General features: G+C 34.8%; 1 protein-coding gene across 1 annotated transcript; it reads left to right on the forward strand.

Moving 5' to 3' along the window:
• The first annotated feature begins 1534 nt into the window (after window positions 1–1534).
• Window positions 1535–19685, forward strand: LOC140141829 (homeobox protein Hox-B5-like). Its single transcript, XM_072163694.1, has 2 exons — window positions 1535–2173; window positions 18747–19685. Exons 1-2 carry the CDS (start codon window positions 1720–1722, stop codon window positions 19064–19066), a joined length of 774 nt encoding a protein of 257 aa, XP_072019795.1. The 5' UTR covers window positions 1535–1719; the 3' UTR covers window positions 19067–19685.
• Window positions 19686–21394: the final 1709 nt, after the last annotated feature.

The following is a 21394-nucleotide window of genomic DNA, read 5'->3' on the forward strand; positions in this document are numbered from 1 at the left end:
GCCTTATATATAGCATCATCATAATGTTAAAACATAAAGTCGTACAATGGGCTATTCCAGAAAATAGGTGCACACCCCTATAGAGGAGTAAATTGTCAATCAAAGAAATGTCCGGATTTCCATGTCTGCTTTCTGAAAGTGACTGGATTTCCAGTTGCCAATGTTACTGGAAAAAGCTTGGAAATCCAATCAAATGAAGGGAAAATCACGGAAATGTTGAAAATGAGCTCTCAAATTGAGGATTTCTGATTTTAAACTATTTTTATGCTGGATTTTTTTGCCTTTGGGCACTTTAAAAGTCTGGATTTCCAACAGTCACGAGTGGACAAAAAGTCCGGATATCCGAACTCCTCTATAGGGGGTGTGCATCTATTTTCTGGAATAGCCCAATATCTGTACGATATTGCAGTATAGTCCGATGCCATGTAGGCCTATGTGAACGGGATTAACTGAATTAAGGAATGAATGAATGCTATAGATTTTTTTATAAATAAATGTAAGGATGGTACGCCATTGTCAGATAATTATGTCTCCGACGACTCCATCTGGGAGGCATGAGCTGCACTGTGGGTGAAAGTCCTTTCAGATGGTTTGGTTCTGGAAACTGGTAATGTGAGAGCATGGCATGGCATGGGCACCACTGCAAAAACAGCAGAGCTACAAAAACGAAATGCGCGCTACTGGTTTTTTTTACAAAGGAAGAGCATTTAAATCAAATCAACCTCTTGACCAGCGGCGTAGCTGGGATTTTTTCCAAGGGGGGAGGGGGGGGGGGCAAGCCGGTAGGGGCGGGGGCCCAAATCCACCAAATGTCCCTGCACTTGGGGGGGGGGGGGCAAATAGACAATTTTTGCCAGGCTTATTGATAATAATCGTATGGTATATTGCATATCGTATGGATTACCCATCTCTCTGCCCCTCCTCTCCCTCTCTCTCCTCTCTTTTTTCCTCTTTCTCCCTCCTTTTTCCTCTTTTTTCCTTGCACTAGGGGTGGGGGCCAAAATAGGGAATTTTTGCCAGGGTGCCCCCGGCAGCTACGCCACTGCTCTTGACACGTTTGCAATAATACCCTAGTAAGAACAGGATCTCCAAAAAATGTCAAATTTTGTGTAAGTCTATTTGTTCATTCATTTCAAATAATATTTGAAAAATGACATGAGTTGTCCTTTTTTCATTTTTTAATTATAAATTAATTTATGAATTTACTTAAAGCTTATATTGCTTGCAAAAACTGTTCTAAAGTTTCACGTTTAAATTAATTTTTAGACAAAAATATGAATTCAAAGGTATACTTAGCTAGATAGTGGAATATAATGCGTGAATATGATTTGTCTTTACATGGTTTAAGGGTAAACATTTTCACTATTTTTAATAATATGTTAATTATGGAATTATTATAAATTATAATTGTAACTGACCAAACTACCAGCTCTACACAAGAAGGATGGGTAAAAAGTAAATTGATTCGCCTGATTGGGTAGTGAGTATATCACGTGACCTGAGTGCATGGCTTTCTCGTTTTTTATCGCACTGCTGACGTTAAGTACGCACGCATGACCCAAAGAGTCGTGTAGACGGAGCACTCGATTCATCATTTTATGAAACTTGCAGGCAGCAACGGCGGCAGAGTACGGACGACAGTCAGTGAGAGAAACAGGGCAATAAAATTGGCAAAAGGGTCACAAATCAAAGAGAAAGTGCTTACGACCACCAAGACAAATGAGCTCCTATTTTGCACACTCGTTAGCGTCAGCCGACTTTCACCATGGGTCCGATTACCCAAGCGCTGTGCAGGGATTTCCCGGACAAGCCCATCACTACAGTCCGCCTGCATCTTCCGTTAACTATAGCTACAACTACGGTGGTCAATTGGAAGGAAACTACTACCCTATGGAAAGGACAGCCCTGGAATCGACCGTTCCTTTGAGCCATCCTCCTGCGATACCATCATCCTCAACCGGAGTGGCGTCGACGACTTCAATCTCTAGCACCTACGGACCTCCACAGACTGCTGTGAGTGTGAACCCGTGCAGTAAAGACTCTCCGAACAGCCTCATGCACGGGGGATGTGCTAGTGCAAAATCTAACGCTATATCGGCGGCGAAGAGCCCGCAGACAGCACACCAACCAGAACAAGTGTATCCATGGATGCGACGTATTCATTCAAATTCAGGTAAGAACGATATTGTATTTAAGGTAGATAAAATTGCATATTATGAACAAAAGACGTCAACTGTCTTCTATTGCAAGTTTGGTGAGCTGCATTGCATTCCCTTAGTTCATGTATCAATTCAACCTTTGCGTCTCATTAGAGCGTAACCAGAGACCTGGATCTGCTCTGTCTAACTCACGTGGAATTTGATGGTGAGTGTCAATAGATATATGTACTTGGACCGCACACAAATTCCTGTTAACCCAACCATTTCCATTTTACCTACATAGTATATCTACAAAAATATGGCGGTCAATTAGGTTTATTATTTTTAAGGAAATGCAATACTTATGATATACAATTTAGGTTAACTACCAGTTGTAGTATTAATGGTTTGTAAGCGTAATTATTCCGTGGCGCCATAAATGTGTCAAATTCAGTGTCATCTTCTCGCTTTGCATTGTCTTTACGCCTGCTCAAATTTATGAGAATTTGCGATCATCGATTGTGACACTGAAACCGAGAAAGCCATAATAACTTTGACACATCCTTAAATGGACTTGGTGTGATATAGTAAACTAAATTATTATAGAGAATGCAATGTGTATCAGTGTGCTGTTAAAATGCAGGTATATGTATAGTTAGATCATGTAGATAGAAAAGACGAAACAAAAAACAATGAAAATGTAAATGAAATCGGACTGAGTTACCAGTTTCGTTTTTGGGACAGGTAACTTTACAGTGTTTTATAAAAAGGCACCATTGCATAAAATGAATGACATGGTTATACTATTGAAATTTCTATTATAACAAATTAAGATACCTTAGATTCATTGAATATGCTGAAGTACGATTTCCATCTTTTCATAAGGAAATATATAATCAAATTAGGTTGCGTTGTCTTAAGGATTGCTTATATTCATGTAATATTAATCATGTTGATGTAGGACTGGTGACAGTGATTGCTGCGTATCTTCAAACCTGTAAATGAAACTTAGATTCTTGTAATGAACTTTGGCAATTACCAAACTATCAGACGTATTGCTCTATTCAAAAGCTAACCACATTAGCCACTTTCTGTCATTTTTCCAACACCCAAGAATGCCTGAGATAGTTGGGCCTTTGTTGACCAATTTTTATCAATAATACCAAAAACTATGATCTAAATGATCTTTGAAATATTTGGAAATTCAATAACTATTATTACATTTCACGAACAAAACTGGTTTTACAGACCTTTATATGGCTGTGACCAAAGTTCTAGTCTTATTAAATGAATATATTTCTTTGTAGGAAGTGAAATGGATACAACTATTCTTTTGACAAAGTGCTTATTTCATTCCATTAAGTTCAGTTTTAGAAATATATCTGTGTGTTTTGTCATTTGTCAAGGAGCAAAAATTCACAAGTAATTCCGCTATTTTGTCTAATGAAGGCTGGCTATAGCTCGATTGTTATGCTTTTAAAAGTGAATGTTTTAGTCTAAATGGCTGCGACCAAAATGTTTCTTCGTATATAAGTAGTGATAAGAATATAACTTGTTTTGCCATAATGATTATTTCATTTTCCCATCAACATTATGTTTTTGTAATTTTCAAGGAACAAAAATACCAAGCAAGTATAATTCCACTGACTTGCCTAATAGAGGCGGCTATTACGTAATATGACGGTATTATGCTTAATGTGAAATGCTTTAAGCTATCTGTTATTTACACATTAAAAAAAACCACAGATCAAAACATTGTCTAATTCCAAAAGTTATCGTAAGTTCGTAACATTTATATCATTAATCATAATTATAAATTTACGAATCACAACTTATATGTACTACAAAGGCTCAATCCTGTAATTTCATTTGCATTTGCACTTAATACAATGAGCATTTTAAAACTTATATTGCAAAAATACACATGGAATGTTATGTTTGTTTAAATTGTTTTCATGGTAGTATTGGTAGGCTAATGAGTATTGCCTATTGAGAGGGTATTTTGTCTTTTTTAAACTTTAGAGAGAGAGAGATGGGCAATTAATGCATTAAGTATTTTAGGGAATAATTACATAGATAGAAACAAGCAAACACATACAAACATTTAACAATTAAATTATTTGATATTAAGTAAAGCAGCACCGAATATTCTACCTCATGCAAATAAACGCATTTGATTATCAAAATTATTATTATTTCACCAACTATTTCACCTGAAATAAACGCATTTGATTATCAATTATTTGATATTAAGTTAAGTAGCACCGACTTTTCGTACTCAAATAAACGCAATTTATTATCAACTTATTTGATATTATGTTAAGTATAAGCACCAACTATTACCTGAAATAAACGCATTTGATTATCAAGTTTGAAATCAAGTTAAGTAGCACCGACTTTTCTACCTCAGATAAACGCATTTGATTATTAAAGTATTTGATATAATTATATTGAGTTAAGTAGCACCAACTATACCTCAAATAAACGCATTATTTGATTATCAAATTATTTGATATTACGTCATGTAGCACTAACTATTTAACCTCAAATAAACGCATTTGATTATCAACTTATTTGATATTAAGTTAATAAACACCAGTCTCTTCTACCTCAGATAAATAGCAATAGAAACGCTCTCAATATTAATATTATATTTAGGCATCCCTTCAATTTATTGTTTGTCAATACTGTGTATTGCCTGGCGTTTCGCCGCATGTTATACATGTTATAAATGTAGGTAAATAAAAGATAATTTTTGAGGTCCAATTATCAGTTAAAAACTTATAAAACAATGGACTAGATATCAGGTGTTTTAGATGTCCATCTAGTAAATTTCGATAAAAAATGATCTCTTAATTACAATGTACGTCAACAGTAGTATTGTATTTTGTAGAGGATGCGCACTACAAAATGTAATTATATTAATTATTAAGTGGCCTGGGCATTTTTCTGGGTTAAAACCATTAATTTTCTCAAGGAAACACCGGCAAATTAAGATCAAAATGAATATGTCCCCAAATGACCTTTAATGAGGATTGGAGTGGTTTTAATTTTTATTTTTACTTATTAATAACCACTCTTATGGTATTATAATTGTTGTGCCTACACCACTCTGGTCATTACAATGTTTAATTGATTGAAAAGGCGTACTGAATCATATGCGATGTCAGATGTATGTTTGATATAGCGAGCGCATCAGGACAATTTGATCAGAATTTGATTAAAATAGCGCTAGGCCTGGGCCTACAAAGAACACAATAGCGCGTTGTTACAGATGCTCGGTGTGATCGTAGACCAGACAAAGGGATTCGCAAAATAGTTGCATCGGTTGGTATAAACAATGGAATCGAGAATGTATGCATCAGGACGTAAACGGACAACAACCACCTGAATATTTATGCAAAATAATATAGACCCCTATAGATACGTATTTGAAAATAAGTGACAATGTTAAAGCCTTAATGTACGATTTCTTTGAAATTTGAAATTTCGTTATTTTATACTCAAAATGCTGAAATAATACTAGTAATAATTGTCGGGAAGGGTTTCTGTTCATTTTGAGCTGAAATAAATTAACACGGTGCACGGTAAAGTGAAAGAACCTTATTTTGGCCGTTTAACATGCAGTAGGCCTACTATAGGAGGACATAAAGTCATAATTTCTTGAATTATGATGTCGGACTTCGCTCTGTTGACCTACAAACAAAATTTGGCTGATTCCATTTAGGTGCAAGTTGGGACATCTGTAAACATACAAAATATGCGAAAATGTCAGGTTTGAAAAAAGTAACCCATTTCATATTATAAGATCGTACATTATGGCTTTAAATATGCTAATAAATTTGGTATGTTTGTATGGTTTTTGTTTGTTTGTTTTTTGCTTTTTGTTTTTGCCATTTCTAAAATCAAGTTTCATGGCAAGAAGTTCAGCAGGGCTAATCCGTTGTGTATTCCGAATTATACCAGAGTTGGAGCAGTTCAGTTCGACCCAAATCACTTTGACCAAAAATAATTAAGCAGTATGGAAAACCAAAACAACAGTCAAAATCTTCTTAAAACGAACACAAAATCCTACGATAGATCGGTAAACATGGTAAAAATAAATCATCCTTATCAAATAAGATTAAATCAATATTCAAGGCATGGATTAACAGATACTTTTCTTGCGCACCCTTGACCGCCAGTATTACAGATATATTATTTAAATGTCAATGTTAAACCTACTAATAATAGAGAGCGACATTCGAGGAAATGGGTCTCACGTATTATAACAGTCATTGATTACTACCCATAATTATTTCTGGGTTTACTTCTATATCTAGTTTGCCTCACGGCGAAATGGAGCAAATTAATATTTAAGGCACGTGGCTATTGTTTACGGATTTTGAATATTTGAAACATGGTTTATACTATGTGATTATTAAAAAAACAGATTCTTACCGACCATTCTAGCCCAAGATATCCATATAAACAATTATACAATATGCAGGGAAGCAACTCAATATAGGCGCAGTCTCCTAGTCTACCTACATTATTATAATCATCGCAACCAGAATCAGTGCCCCCAATAACGTACGTATTGGTGGTCCATTCGTACACAAAAAAACCCAAACAAACAAGCGGTGGTGCGCGCTCATATAGTGTGCTCACGCCCCGCACTCAAGGTCACCAAATAGGTACATGTAAACCGGGACTATTATGCAGCTAAACCATCTCTTTCACTTCTGATGTGGCAGTTTCGTTCGCGCATCTTTGCGGCGTCTTTAAGCATGTGTGTTTGTACACCACCGGTTTGAGCGAACGCTAGCGATTTCAGGCTGCGCCCAATGAAATATGCACTGACGTCACTGCCACATCAGGATCAAAAATGGAATAACAGCAAGTTCCTTGTCCAGGGAATTTCAAGCTAGAGTAATTATTTTCGTGAGAACATTTTGTCAACCTCGCCGAGGCTTGAACTCGAGACCTCTCGCACTGAAATCTGATGCCATATCAACTGTACTAACTTGACTATCTTGAAAACAGTAAAAATCAAATATTATCCGATTTCAACATATTCAAATGAGCCAGCTGACATCTGTTAAAATTTATTTTTTAAACCCATTATTTTTACTGTTTCAAGAACTCGGAATTTGATGGCGATTACAGCGAAGTTTACATGCTAAAGCAAGGAGAGCGTGGCCTAGCGGTTAAGGCATAGGACTGTGAACCCAAGGGTCAAGGGTTCGAATCCCAGGTCCGGCTCTTTGTGTCCTTGAGCAAGACACTTCACTCTACTTGCTTAGTGCTTCGGAGGGCACTTTAAGCTGTCGGTCCCGTGTACATGCATATTTTCTCACATTAATGTAGTGTGCACGTTAAAGAACGTCACAGGCTATTCGAAAAGAGCAGGCGACCATCCCGGTCATGTTGACTGTACTTCAAAATACACTCATCTACTCTAGGTTCCAGAGTAAAAAATAAGTACAGCTTGTCTGTACGCAGTGCGATAATACTCATACATATGAGGGAGGCACTTATAAGGAAGAAGAAGAGTCAATAGTGGTTTGGCAAATAATAAAATTCAGCGGACAACGGAAAAAAACATCTAAATGTAACTAATATGGGATTTGAGCTAGCTGTGGATGTGACATCAGAATGACCACTGACCAGTGGCATACATTTGTTTAACCGAGATCGTGTTCCTTGGCTTTGAGAGGCAAGAAGCCATTAAAATAATCTGCGTAAAAATTCTTAGTCATGAAATACAATCATTATTAATGCTTTATTTACTTGAAGAAAGAACAAATGTATTTGGAGCTTGTTGCGATGGTACCTATAGCAAAATGACATTTTAGCGAGTACAATTTCTTGTGATCAATATGTTACTAATTAGAGCTGGGCAGTACTGGAAAAAGAGGGACTATTTTCTTGCATGGCATCTGAAAAAGGTGCTTAAAAATCACTGAAAAATACCCACCTGTGTAGCAAAAATGTGCAACTTTCAGAGTAACATGCAGAAATAACATGTTTGCTACTATTATGTTAGTTTTTTATATGAAAAGTTCCCCCATATTCATCCGCTGCACATCGATTTTCCCTTCCCATCTTGCCGGTGTGATCCTATCTTGTCCCAAAAAAGAGGGCGCACTGTAAAATTGTGGTCTTAACACTTCAGTGGTTTAAAACAAAAAAGTCCCAAGTCGTCACAATATGTTGAAATGTTGGTCATTTGGGGATCCAATCTTCTACTCTCAATTGAGAATAATGTCATTTCACTGTGAGAGTTCCATGTAGGAGAAAATCGTGCTTGAAGTTACCCATTTTTTCATTGAAAACTGTGTTACCATGATCATGGATTATAGAGAATTGTTACTGGTATTGAACATGCAACCTCTTGTTTACTAAAATATCACGTCAATCGAAATTAGTATTATCATGTGACATATGTATAGGGGTCAAAAGTTAACAACAATCAGTTTGAAATGTAAGCTTGTCTTAATGTAAATGTATAAATGTTGTCTCTACAATCTGACAATGAAGTGACAACTGCTACACGTAATAAATAGAAGATGTAACAGTTTTAGTCATTTTGCAATATTGTATTGTCGCGATATGTCGGTACGGTGTAGGACGCCGACATGATTGATGACAAGAGTCTCACAAACTGTCTCAGTACATGCCAAATCAAATGAAAAGATAATCACACAAAAGATGACCGTGGTTTTGACATTAAAAGACTTGGAATAAAACAATTTTGCGCAACCTTTTCAATCCATGCAATATGTCATGATAGCCATGTTAAAAATATCTACATGTAGAGTTTGTGTACAACTTTGTTCTTGTCAAATCTGCGTCACGAAAATTGATTTAAAATTGTATAAAAATTGGCAGAATTCAGGAAAACGTTTAGAAACATGTAGAATGGGATGCAGTACTATAGCGGACAGAATAACCAGGATACCATGTTTAATACCATAATTATTGACATCGAAGTCGGCTCTAGAGGCTTGATCGACACCGACAACAAAAATAGGCTGACTCGTTTGTCAAAACAACTTAACACCCAACATAAACCGCAAGGTATATTGAAAGACCAAATTACCAAGTCTGTTCTCATGTCATCTTATTCAATCTTCAACTCGAGACATGAGCCAAAGTGTCCAAAAAGTCATGTAACTTTTTCTTCCCGCCATGACGTATTTCTTTATTATTTATGTGTATTCGGTATGGATCTCAGTTGATCTTGGGGTCATATGTTTTTCTTCTTTTGGTTAATAAAGGTGATTAAATAAAACACATATAGGCTATGTTTTTAGGGTGTAGCTACATATAGGTTCTGTTTTAGGGTGCAGCTACATATAGATTCTGTGTGTAATTGTGATGAATAACACCTCAATGATACTGAAATAAAAGGATTCGCATGTAATATAGACAATATCGTATATACGTGATAGAATCCGAAAATAAGTTATGACATTATTGAGATATATGTGTTGTCGTCGAACAATATTTTCACAACAGCACTAAAATAGTTAAAAGACTTACTATATTTCCTGAAAATGCGGAAAGAAAAGATTTTAAAGGATCTAATGAAACACTTTTTGTGAGAACTAGTAAAGTGGTTTTTTTTTGTATATTGTCATGTGAAATTAGATTATCCTTTGAATGGAAAATGATGAAAAGTCTTAATTTTGGTATCAAAATTTTCTTTGAATAGTGTATTTTTGTAATGTTATTTAAATAGTTCTCCACTCAGACACACTTGTATCATTTCTGCTTTCATCTTTGTTACGTGTTTAGATGGCAGTTTAGACATAGATATATAGTTGCGAGATTCCAACCCGCCATAGGGCAAAAGTTGATAATTGGAAATTAGTTACATCTAAAAATCAAAGATTCGACGAGATTACACCAGATATCATAAATGGTTTCACAGGTTGAAGTTCAAAGACGGCGTAAAAGGATCACTTTGTAACCAATTTGAATCATCATGATCAGGTTACTAACCGGAGGTACAACATGTCCGCCAGTGAAATCGGCAACCTAACACTAAATGGGTGTTTTGATACTTGATTCCTTGGGTTCGTAAGTAGGTCGGGGAAGCCCTTCTTTTATAGCGTGTTTTGACGGTTGAGACACAAATTATCGTTGTAGTAATTGGTCATAGATATATCAGGTGATTATGAGCGGATCTTAATGAGGAAACTGCCATTTGAAAGTTTATGAGCTAATAATCATTTACAACCCTAATGTTTTGTGAACGCCGTTCTGTGATATAAATCACATAAAGCCGTTAGGTAATTTTTCATTTTTACTCAATCAATGGGATTCTTTATACACCTATTATTACGCTTATTAGCGTGTATATAATATGCAAACAATCAATGAATATAATTATTGTGCTATTGATAGTCGATGAAATTCAGATTTATATAAATCACCGCTGTTTAAATGCTGTGGTTGAGGTATTTTAGAACACGGTGTTAAGCCATGTAAGCTAACTGTTGTGATAAGTGGTTTTGATTGCTCTCGTTCATGAGCGATCCTGAAATACGCGTATCATACTGAAACATACATTTGGAAAATATGAAGAAAACATTGCTCGATTAGAACGAACATATCCACATTTTGTTTCTTATCTAAATCAATATATTATTGAAAAATAACACTTTGATATTTTGCAAAAGTTCATTCGACAAATCATATACTTTGAAAACTTACTTGATTTATTGTTGTGAATGAGTTATGTACTTTTTACAAAAGTGTTGTTGTTTCAGCCCTCTTTACAACAACTCACGAACTACTACGGGACATACAAAAGTATATTCTTCTACACATGCTATGAAGTGATTAATTGCTTTGCTTTTTGCCAAAACTCACTACCATTCGCAAGATGCTGTGAACTACCAAATCACAACAGTTTAAAGTAGTTGCTGGCCTTAAAAACAGGCTTTTGCGAACACAAACATCTGATATTATTAAAGTCAATTATTAAAGTCGACTGACAAATGGAGACGGACTTCTCGCGGGCTGAGTCTTCAACACTGCACGTGTTCAAGACACATGTTTGAACATCTTGAATGCAACCGTCATCCAACCCGCTATTGTGTTGTGTGAGTTACGCAAAACACGCCAGGAATGTAAAACAACACGTGTTCTTCAGATGTTGACGGGAATCAAAGAATGCGCATCATTTACCGCTGACAGCTGTTACATATGATAGCGCTGCTATCAAATCAGTGTATGCTTTCAGCTAAATGAATTCCTTATAGCAACTGTCATCTTGGAAAAATATATTTTAAACAAGGAACATTATATTATATTATTATTTATTGGACGAGACTTAAATATTTCAAAACTCATAGTGAACCAATTGGGCGTCCATGATAAAAGCATATCAATTTTATCATACTATGTTTTGGATCAAATATTTTCACACACTTGGATTCACCCAACATGATATTGTTTAAAATTAGTCAATACTTAGTTAACTTAAGCAATTGCTGGGTCAATATTGTCAATAATAAATTTATAGTTAAGAAGTTGTGACTTTTTACCGAAGGCTGGGCATTTGTGCAGTGTTCGCACAATGTACCATAGCATCGTTAAGTGTCAACAGCGAGTATGCGCATTCCTTGATTCCCGTCAACATCTGAAAGACATGTGTGCACATTCTTTGCGTCTCACAAAATACAATAGGTTGAATCACGATTGTGCGTTTCACATTCCGAAGATGTTTCCGTAGTCAGGTAGTAGGTATCTTACACAACATAATGCCGAGTTTAGTTGGAGCATTGTCCCGTTCAACGAGCCAGATGTCTTGAGCACTTGCAATGACAAACCTGAACATGTGCGCATCATTGTGGTGCAACAAGTACTGTTAATGTAAACTGTACTGCGCGCAAAAAGTACTGAACATTTGCGCTGAAGATGGCACTCGCTAGAGTTCCGAAAGCTCAGCCCTCTACAAAGGACTTCTTTAGGGAAAGATTAAATCTTACTCATTTTTACAAACCTAGAGTAGCAAGTAATTTCAAAAAGTACTATTAACTGTTCCTGAATTGTGCCAGAGTGCGAAACAAAATTGATTTGAAGTTTTAAACAAAAAACATATACATATGCAACAAACAAACAATACAAAGTTTCATATAATATTATAAACAGATTGTATGTATTTCAGTAGCGGTTTCTCAACACAACAGTCAGTTTCAATCATAACATTTTGACGTAAAATGCTGAAATATCCTTTGACGGGGAACATCATTCATGATATGAATGTCACCGCGTAATTGCTGGAGTTAAACTAGGTCGGGAAAGTCCTTTACTATAGTAATAGCTTTCCAACCGAATGGATATGATTCAAATTATCAGCTATTATCATAAGTATATATTACTACGTTTATCACTTTAGTAGATAATAAACCATTATAAAAAAAACTGTCAGTGTTGAGGAGGTGATTATGGCGCGCAATTCGACTCGGGAATATCATCATTTGTAAGTTTTACGACGTCGTGTAGCAATGACAGCACTCATTCGCCGCTGTATAAAAATATGGAATAATATTTTTATTTCGTTTCAATTGTTTGTTTATTGCGTATTAAAAATAGTTTTATTGTTGTCTTAATGTGCAAGTCAAGGTCATGAAAATAAAGCTATCAATGTACTGATAGAAACTGGCTTTGCGAGACTAATTTTACCATTAGTTGAAATGATAAATGTTTCATACCATTACGCACCAATGTGCGAGGTGATGAATACATGAGACGAACAAAATACGGAATAAAGCACGTCAAATCAAAATGATACAATTGCTTATCGTGGTCATCCGCGCGCGCCAAAATGAACAGACTGCACAAATGTGAAAACAATTGTAATGTAAATACTAATAAAAAGCTGTGTTTTAGTGTTCATGAGTTATGAATCATAGCCATGTTTAACCCTAAATATTTATCATTCTGTACGGTAGATTTTATTTTTCAAAAAGACATTACGCATGCAGTGTGACGCAGGCTTAAAAGCTCTGAAACATCGCCTGAGATCTCAATATCGTACATTTTCGCAAATACAATTGCGTACATACGCATTATTGAGTACATCCAATGTACTGTATATAATCATGATAATGTATACCAAGATTGTTTAAGAAATAACTTTCAACTGTTACATCGTTGAAATAAAATTGTCAGGTTTACTTAGTTGTGGCTCCAAGACAGACGAATATGATCTGAATCTAAGCCACACCTGACGAAAGCTCGACAACTTATTCCAATCCTACGGAGTGCTGGTTATAAAGCCCCTCTTCCTTCTACTGAGCTGTAATTGACTTTATATCAAGATACGTGCTCTCTGCATGTTTTGTGCCTATTTTTTCCGCCGTGAAATTGTCGTGGCTAAAAATCAATTCAAACCGTAGTTTACTGACACATGAGCTTGGCGATTTTCTTACACAAGTTATTTCACGGCACACGAAAGTTGGTTTTCGAACATTTAGTGTCCAATTACCTTAACACACCTGCCTTGTGTTTTAATCAGACTTCATGTAAAAGTCTGAATTAGTTTTCGTGAATAACAACAAGTATAGTTTAAGTCAAATGTTTCAATAATGAACTTATTATTTGTCGTGTTGGTGTTGGTTTTCTTATCACATTTGCAAATATATTTCTGTTACAGGTTCTCCTTCAGTAGATTTAAAGGGATTGGCAAGCTTTGTATTAACTGCAGAAACAGTTGCATAATTTTAGAATGACCTGTGATGAAGGGTGAACAAGCAGGAAAATGAAACTGAGAATAAAAATACATTTTTCAGTGTTAATTCATATTTTGTTTTGTTTGCTTAGTATAGTTGTTTTATATTTTTTTATAGATATTTTGCAGTTTAACTTCTTTCTAATCTAAATGTATTTTATGTGAGACCACGAATTATATATGAATCCTCAGTCTTCGTAAACAATCTGCTAGAATTATTGTTTTTTCTTAATAAAAGAATTAATGTTGTCAAAAGAAATTGTTTGTAATCTTATTTAATAATTTAAACACATTACCTAAAAAATTGTGCTTAGTTGGTTCTGAAGTTCCTTGAAATGCATTGTTTTATCAGTTCACAGTAGGATAGGGGTGGCAACCTGTATATGTGATATACTGTGAAGTTAAATCTAGCCCTAATTCTATCATGTATATCTAACAATGACACTGCATTACACAAATCCTAACAAGGTACCTGATAAAATCACACATTACATTGGTGCCGTTCTTAGTTGCTCCTTAATTTTCTTTACATTTTTAATAAATATTGATAATTTTCGTTTATTATCCATGTTATCTGCCCAAACGAAAAAGGAACATAAAATCAAGGTAATGGTTTAAAAAAAACACCGATATTTTCTTTCCGTAATCTGCATAATAGGTGACATTCCCTAATTGTTGATACTTTTCGCTAATTAATATTGCATGACAAAAAAAAAAACAATTGTAAAATGTAATCAATCACAGGCAAAAATCCCATTATCTTTGCCTTATAACAAGTACTTTTATATTTAAACCGACATTTCAGTTAACTCGTGTTAACGAGTATTATAGGTGGCACTTGTGATGAAATTTAAAGTGCACTTTGCCTTTGGCCATGGATAAGTGCGATTGAGTTTGTGTTAACGCGGGATGAAGACGTTATGTGTTCTGGTTGGATAGTCTGTCTGGTTCGCTTGTTTAAGATATCAAGTGTCATCAAACTTTACCAATAATATGCTGAAATATACACAATAATGGTTGATATTGTTATTAAATGTAAATAAAATTAATATATGAAATAAAACAAGACTTTAAACGCATTGTGCAAAAAATTTCAATGCGCTTTACGGAGAAAACAATACAAAGCAAGAGCTGCACAAAAATGTGTACAATATTTATTAAACAAACCTAAAAACATTGTGACAATTTAATTTAGAGAGATTTTAATTTTGTTGCTGAGTCTATGGCTATTAACTCTGTTTAGATAATTAGATAATTGGGTCTCACTCTCATTACATTAACATTATGTATTAAGTTAGTATTAAGTACATTATCATATAAACAACAATAACCTGCTAGGTCTCATTGCATTAGCAACTATTTTAAACTGTTGCGATTTGGTAGTTCACAGCATACATTGCTAATGGTGGGGAGCTTTGGCAAAAATTGCATTGATCATTTCATAGCGAGTGTGTATACATGTACATGATGTAGAAGAATTCAAACATCACATATACTTTTGTAGGTCCTGTGGGTCTTGCGTTATGTTGTAAAGAGGGCTGAAACAACAACACTTTTGTAAAACGTACATAACTCGTTAACAACCACAAATCAAACAAGTTTTCAAAGTATATGATTTGTATAGAGTGAACTTTTGGAAAACATAAGTGTTATTTTTCAATAATATACTGATTTGGATAATGAAATTGAATTTTTTGACTGCTTCGACCAACAATACCTAGTCTACCCTATTGCATTAAGTACTTAAAAACAACGATAGTTTTACCTAAGACATTATTAGCCTGTTGACATGGTTGAATTTAATAAACTACTTACCCGACGTAAGTGATAATTATTTTCATATTATACGTGCTACTATATGTATATATATCTAAAAATGCACATTTTTTCCAAAATAAAATGGTAAAATAATGTTCATAATGAAAAATATTACGAAAGTTTATAACTGATTTTGATCTTGACTGTTGACCTTAACTTTTTCATGTCAGCCAGTCGCGGTGGTGTAAAGAATTCACGGCATATGATTACCTATTGTCCTATTTGTATATCCGTAACATCTTTTTGACAGCTCTGTGTTTTGAATGGAATCCCAGCGTATACAGAAAACAATACAACACGGTATATACTTTAAAATCCAAAAAATCCCCCAAGGCCATGGCTACAGTTACAGCTGAGCTTCTTTTGAATCGTATTTGACTCTCGTTGTCTTTTGAATATCTACAGTCACGGCCAGGCGTCGAGCTGGCGAGAGCCGCTCGTGCCCGCAGATGTGAGCGTTGGCGATTGCGTTACTGTTATTGTGGAATAGGCGCGCTATAGGCCAGATTATTTAACTTTTGGCTACTATACTTTGTATCAAGCGTACCTTACCGATCCCTTTATCTTGTATTTACAGAGGATTGTCATTGGAAAACAATGGGATGAGTTTGGCATGTCAAGAGTGACACATCTGCGTGGTTAGAGATCGTGTATTCGTTTTAAGTAGATTGGAGTGCAAGCTAGTGCATGTCATGGTTGACTCAACGAGGATTAAAATGGATCTCAATGAACATGCAAGAAGACAATAATGTGAAAAATATTGTGAATATTTAATATTTTTTTCTATACTGTTGATTTGGTTAAAAATCTTGCCAATTGTCAAACCTGAATATTTATATGAGTCCTAGTATGAAGTGACTTTTTTACTCTCTGACTCTGCTCTAATAATAGTGATCATCATACCTACACGAAGTGAAATTCTTTCTTAGAGTAAAAAAAGAGTCAATTCAATTAACATCAAATACAGAGACATTTCTTACAATGGGAGGGTACTTTACAGAATAATGGATACGTACATTTCCACCCTTTTCGCAATTAGCGAACGAGTGCAACAGTCTTTTTCGTAAATTTACAGTGCTCAATATCTATTGTTGGTGACCGTTTAAATAGGTAACCTGTCAATGAGAATACAGAACTGCATCGCAAGGCAACAATCCAGACAATGAAATAATAATAACGTGACAATATGGCAGTGTGAAAAAGCAATTGGTATGATACTGGCATGCATTTCGCTTAGTAAAATGCGAACAATGAACATAAAATAGTCGCTTTAAAATTAAAATCATTGATAACAATCTTCGGCAATGGTGCTGCATGAGCGACTAAAACAAAGCAGCTTCAGTTTTAAGGACAAAATAATTAATTTGCTCAGTTTCGTGAGATGAGCTACAAAACCGTTAACATTTCATCTGATCATGCCACGTACAACATTATATACAAAGGAAAAATTTACACCTCTCTCACTGCAATAGATGTGCTTTACATTTCCAAACCTTTCTTTGCTTACTATGCTATATGTTATTTTATTGTTTTAAAGAAGAAAATTGTACCCAAACGGTTCAGCACATTACATCAAAGCTCCCATTGGGCGCGCTATACCTTTTTAACATGTTTAAAGGTATTTTTTATTTGCAATGTGTCATGTATAATTTGAGAATAGTTTAAATTGGATCATAGTTATGCCATTTAATATTTTTATCAGTTATGATCATGTTTATATTCTCCGTGTGTTCAATTTTAATTTACAAGTTGAAAAAAATATACAAGAAGAATACTAAGTAAGCTATTGATCATTTTGAGACTTAATTATCGCACTTAATGTTTCATGTTCAGGTCCCCTGAGTGCACATGAATATTAATCTGTTATAAATAGATTTGAAATGCTCATCGCGCCCTTTTGCTAATATCTTTAAATTTATATGGAAGGGAATAGCGACACATGTTAACTGTTACTTTCAGAATTGCTATTGAATACACATAGTACCACCCGTATAGTAGAGCCAACAAGTCATCCTTCTGTTGCACTTGTATCTTTTAGGCCGAGTAAAAAAACCATGTTTCTCGTCCGCGCCCTCCTCATTTTTTGAAGATTTTTCAAATTTCTTTTTATTTTGTAAACTTTCAGTTATAACTTGTAGAAAAAGATGTTTCAGAAGTTGAAACTTATTTTACGGCTTTGTAAATGCATAATACATCATTTAAGAAGAGTTTTGTGATCACTAGAGGGGTTTACCTCTCAAAACAATAAAATAAAAAGGGCCTCCTCCTTTTTCTCAGATATCAATCTGTATGTCGAATACCCAAATTATGGTGCCAAATACAGGTATTTAGCGTCGTTTTCCAATAAAAAATAAAAAGCCCCTCATTCTCATAATTTTTAAAAACCCGGACGAGAAACATGTTTTTATTTTTACTTGGCCTTACCGGTATATAGAAAAATGCCTTTGGGGAAAAATATTGTGTGTGGGGGTTTAGCGTCTGTGAAAAACTCACAGTGAAAAGGCAATAGATAACGACAGATAACAAATGTTTTAAAAAAACGACAAAGGTGAATTGATCATATGTTGATACACTTTTCCTGCACTTCCTGCGTACAACCTTTAATTGATGGGGATACTTTACTTTCCATATTAATTTGAATTTCAACAAAGTATTTAGAATATATGATTTCAATCCTCGCAATTCATATATTTTTAGGAATGCAATAATTTCACGAAGTTTGTGATTTCAAAGGAGCGAATCCGAATCATTTATAGGCTACTTGCTAATCATGCTAATAATTATGTGGTACATAATCTTTGTGACCTTATATTTTCACCATTTAAAGATCATACTCTGTAATATACGAACATAGAAATAAAATACATAAACGTAAGTTTTACCCCCATTTTAAAATTTTAACCATGAAGATTGTTGTTTCATTCATGAAAAATTACCATCGCGTCGATTTATAATTGTTGACCAATCTCACTGGATGTTGTACTACTAGATTTGGGAGTATAACTGGTACTTTGGTCTTAATATTAAATCTTCATATATCTTTTTATCTTCCCTTTATACAGGCACAACTAACACATCTCCTTCGTCAGTGAATGGAGTCGAACCTTCAAGTAAACGATCGCGTACTGCGTACACAAGATACCAAACACTAGAGTTGGAAAAGGAATTCCATTTTAACCGCTACCTCACAAGGAGGAGACGAATCGAAATCGCACACGCTCTTGGTCTCACCGAACGACAAATCAAGATTTGGTTTCAAAACAGAAGAATGAAATGGAAGAAAGAACATAATGTTAAGAGTATCTCACAACTAATGAGTCAGGAGGCAGCGGCGGCGGCAGCAGCAGCAGCAGCGGTAGATCCAACGGGAGGTATGCGATGACTGTTCCGCATGCGTCACGCTAGTCTGTGCTGAATGAATTCTGGCTAACTAACTGGCATGGCGCGTTTGGGAAACTTCAACTCGCTGAACTCATAATGTTATTTGTATATATTGAACAAAAATTGGACTACTTTGAAAACTTTACGATGTAAAGGAATCTTTAATATTTGTTGAAGACAATCTGAGTTTCAAGTGTGCGGCTGTATTATGCCTATTGTTTTTTGCAGAGGGATAACCACGAATGGAGTCAATTGGCCAACCCCGTTGTCATGTATGTTGTCATGGTTGTTAACTTATGGTGACATTCTAAAGTTTATTTTAAAATATCCTTTTTTATTCAGTTCTGAATATAGTAACTAATGAAGTAATACAGATACTGCGAAAGAAAATATCCCACCGTAATACTCTGTCTTCGATATCACAAACAAGAATGCGTAAGGCGTACGTAAGTAGCGTAAATTTAAATATTCCACAATACAGGTGACAATTGGCCAATCTTTTAGTCCATGTCTCATTTGACATTTATATTATGTATACAAGGTATAAGACTTAATTTGGTGCACGAATGAGATGATTTGGTGCACGAATCAAGATGTGTTGCTTAAGAACATTACCATGATTATTATAGGCCTATAGAACCAATCGCCAAATTCGCGACTAATCTTTATACTCATTGTCATTTAAGTTACAACTCGAAAAGCGTCGAGGATGAACATGAACAACAAACAAAAAATATGTTTGATAATTTGGTGCTTTTTGTATAAAATGTACAAAATATGTTCAATTCCACCGACTTTTTCCTCTTCTTTTTAAATTCAAATTAAGGTACCTTTAACTATAAATACATTGTCAGTATGCTGACGCCGCGAGCCACCAAGAACAAAATTTTGTATTGTAGTATTTCACGTCAAGACATTAAGATGGTGTTTGATATAAGTGAATTTAAAATCCATGAAGGTGTAAGATAATTATATGTTAGTAACATTATATGTTTATTTTTGCACCCGTACACGAGTCATGTTACTGAAACCTAATCAAAAGTTTCAAACTTGAAGTGTTTTTACGGAGTATTTCTCCAACATCTGATCATCGTGGCCAATCTTCTTTAGATTGGCTGATGATTATTCTTTTGATTTTATTTAATTTTCTGATAAACCAATAATGATTTGTATTAAAGATCAACGTAATGCGCAGCTCACCAGACATTCCATAAGTTGAGTTTTAGTTTATCATGTTTATGATATTTAAACTTTCTTTTAATTGGTGTTGCAGTTGTTTTTTTGTTGTTGTTCATCGTCATACATATTACATGAGAAATAGATACGTTATCACGTATGCAACAGCAACTCCGTATAAATTCAATAATTTGTTTTTGTTAAATGTGTATTTTCGTGCTGTGTTGGGTTATGGATTGACTTTGTTATATATTGGCCAGATCTAAATTAGTGGTCTACTGCATGATGTCATCCAAAGTTGAACAAATGGCTCATTATACGCTCGTGAAGGATGTGTAAAACACCCTATTACCTTGTCCTTTTGGACTGAGTACCGCGCCGGAGTGTTTTCATTAGGGCATACACATATGTTTCTTAAGCATTGAGGCATAAGATATTACTTTTGAGTGAACTAATTATTAATGAACTACTCCCCTATTTACTATTACATGACATATCCCTATATGTTTGAAGCACATTGTGCAAATTGTATGAAAAATAAAACGCTGGTTTTTTTTTACTATACAAGCCTAGAACTGAATGAAAAGTGAGCTGCCTTTTTTTTTTGGGGGGCAAATACACATAAATTAAAAACGAGCGCTCTGTATTTAATAAATATTGCACAATATGATGTCATGCGATAGTTCATCATTAATAAGACCTCATATCTATTAAATTTTAAAACTACGAGCTTTGAATTATAGCTTGAAACATGGTGCATAACATAGCGTTTTAAAGTGATTTTAAAAAGTCGAATGATTAATTTTACATTGAAGCTAATCTCTTTACAAAGCCAAAATAATAAGGAAATTATCTGATCTTTTGCAATATCTTTGTCACGAATACATCGTTTCCCCTCCAGCTTGAAAACACACATTTTCTCTTATACATATGCCAATTTGTTTGTTTCCTGGAATGAATAATTTATTTGTCCCAGTTTTGAGTCGATTATGCCAGTAACATTAACAGTTTCATGTACAGCTCATAAGTAAATTACTTAGTATTTTATTTAGGGCTATATCTTACATGTATCTTACTAGCCAGGTGCAAAGCGCTGTATCCACGCGCAGGGACGGCATGAATGGAATGTTAAGTATTCCGGCTTACATGACAG

This window comes from Amphiura filiformis, chromosome 20, assembly GCF_039555335.1.
Source record: "Amphiura filiformis chromosome 20, Afil_fr2py, whole genome shotgun sequence".
Lineage (NCBI taxonomy): Eukaryota > Metazoa > Echinodermata > Ophiuroidea > Amphilepidida > Amphiuridae > Amphiura > Amphiura filiformis.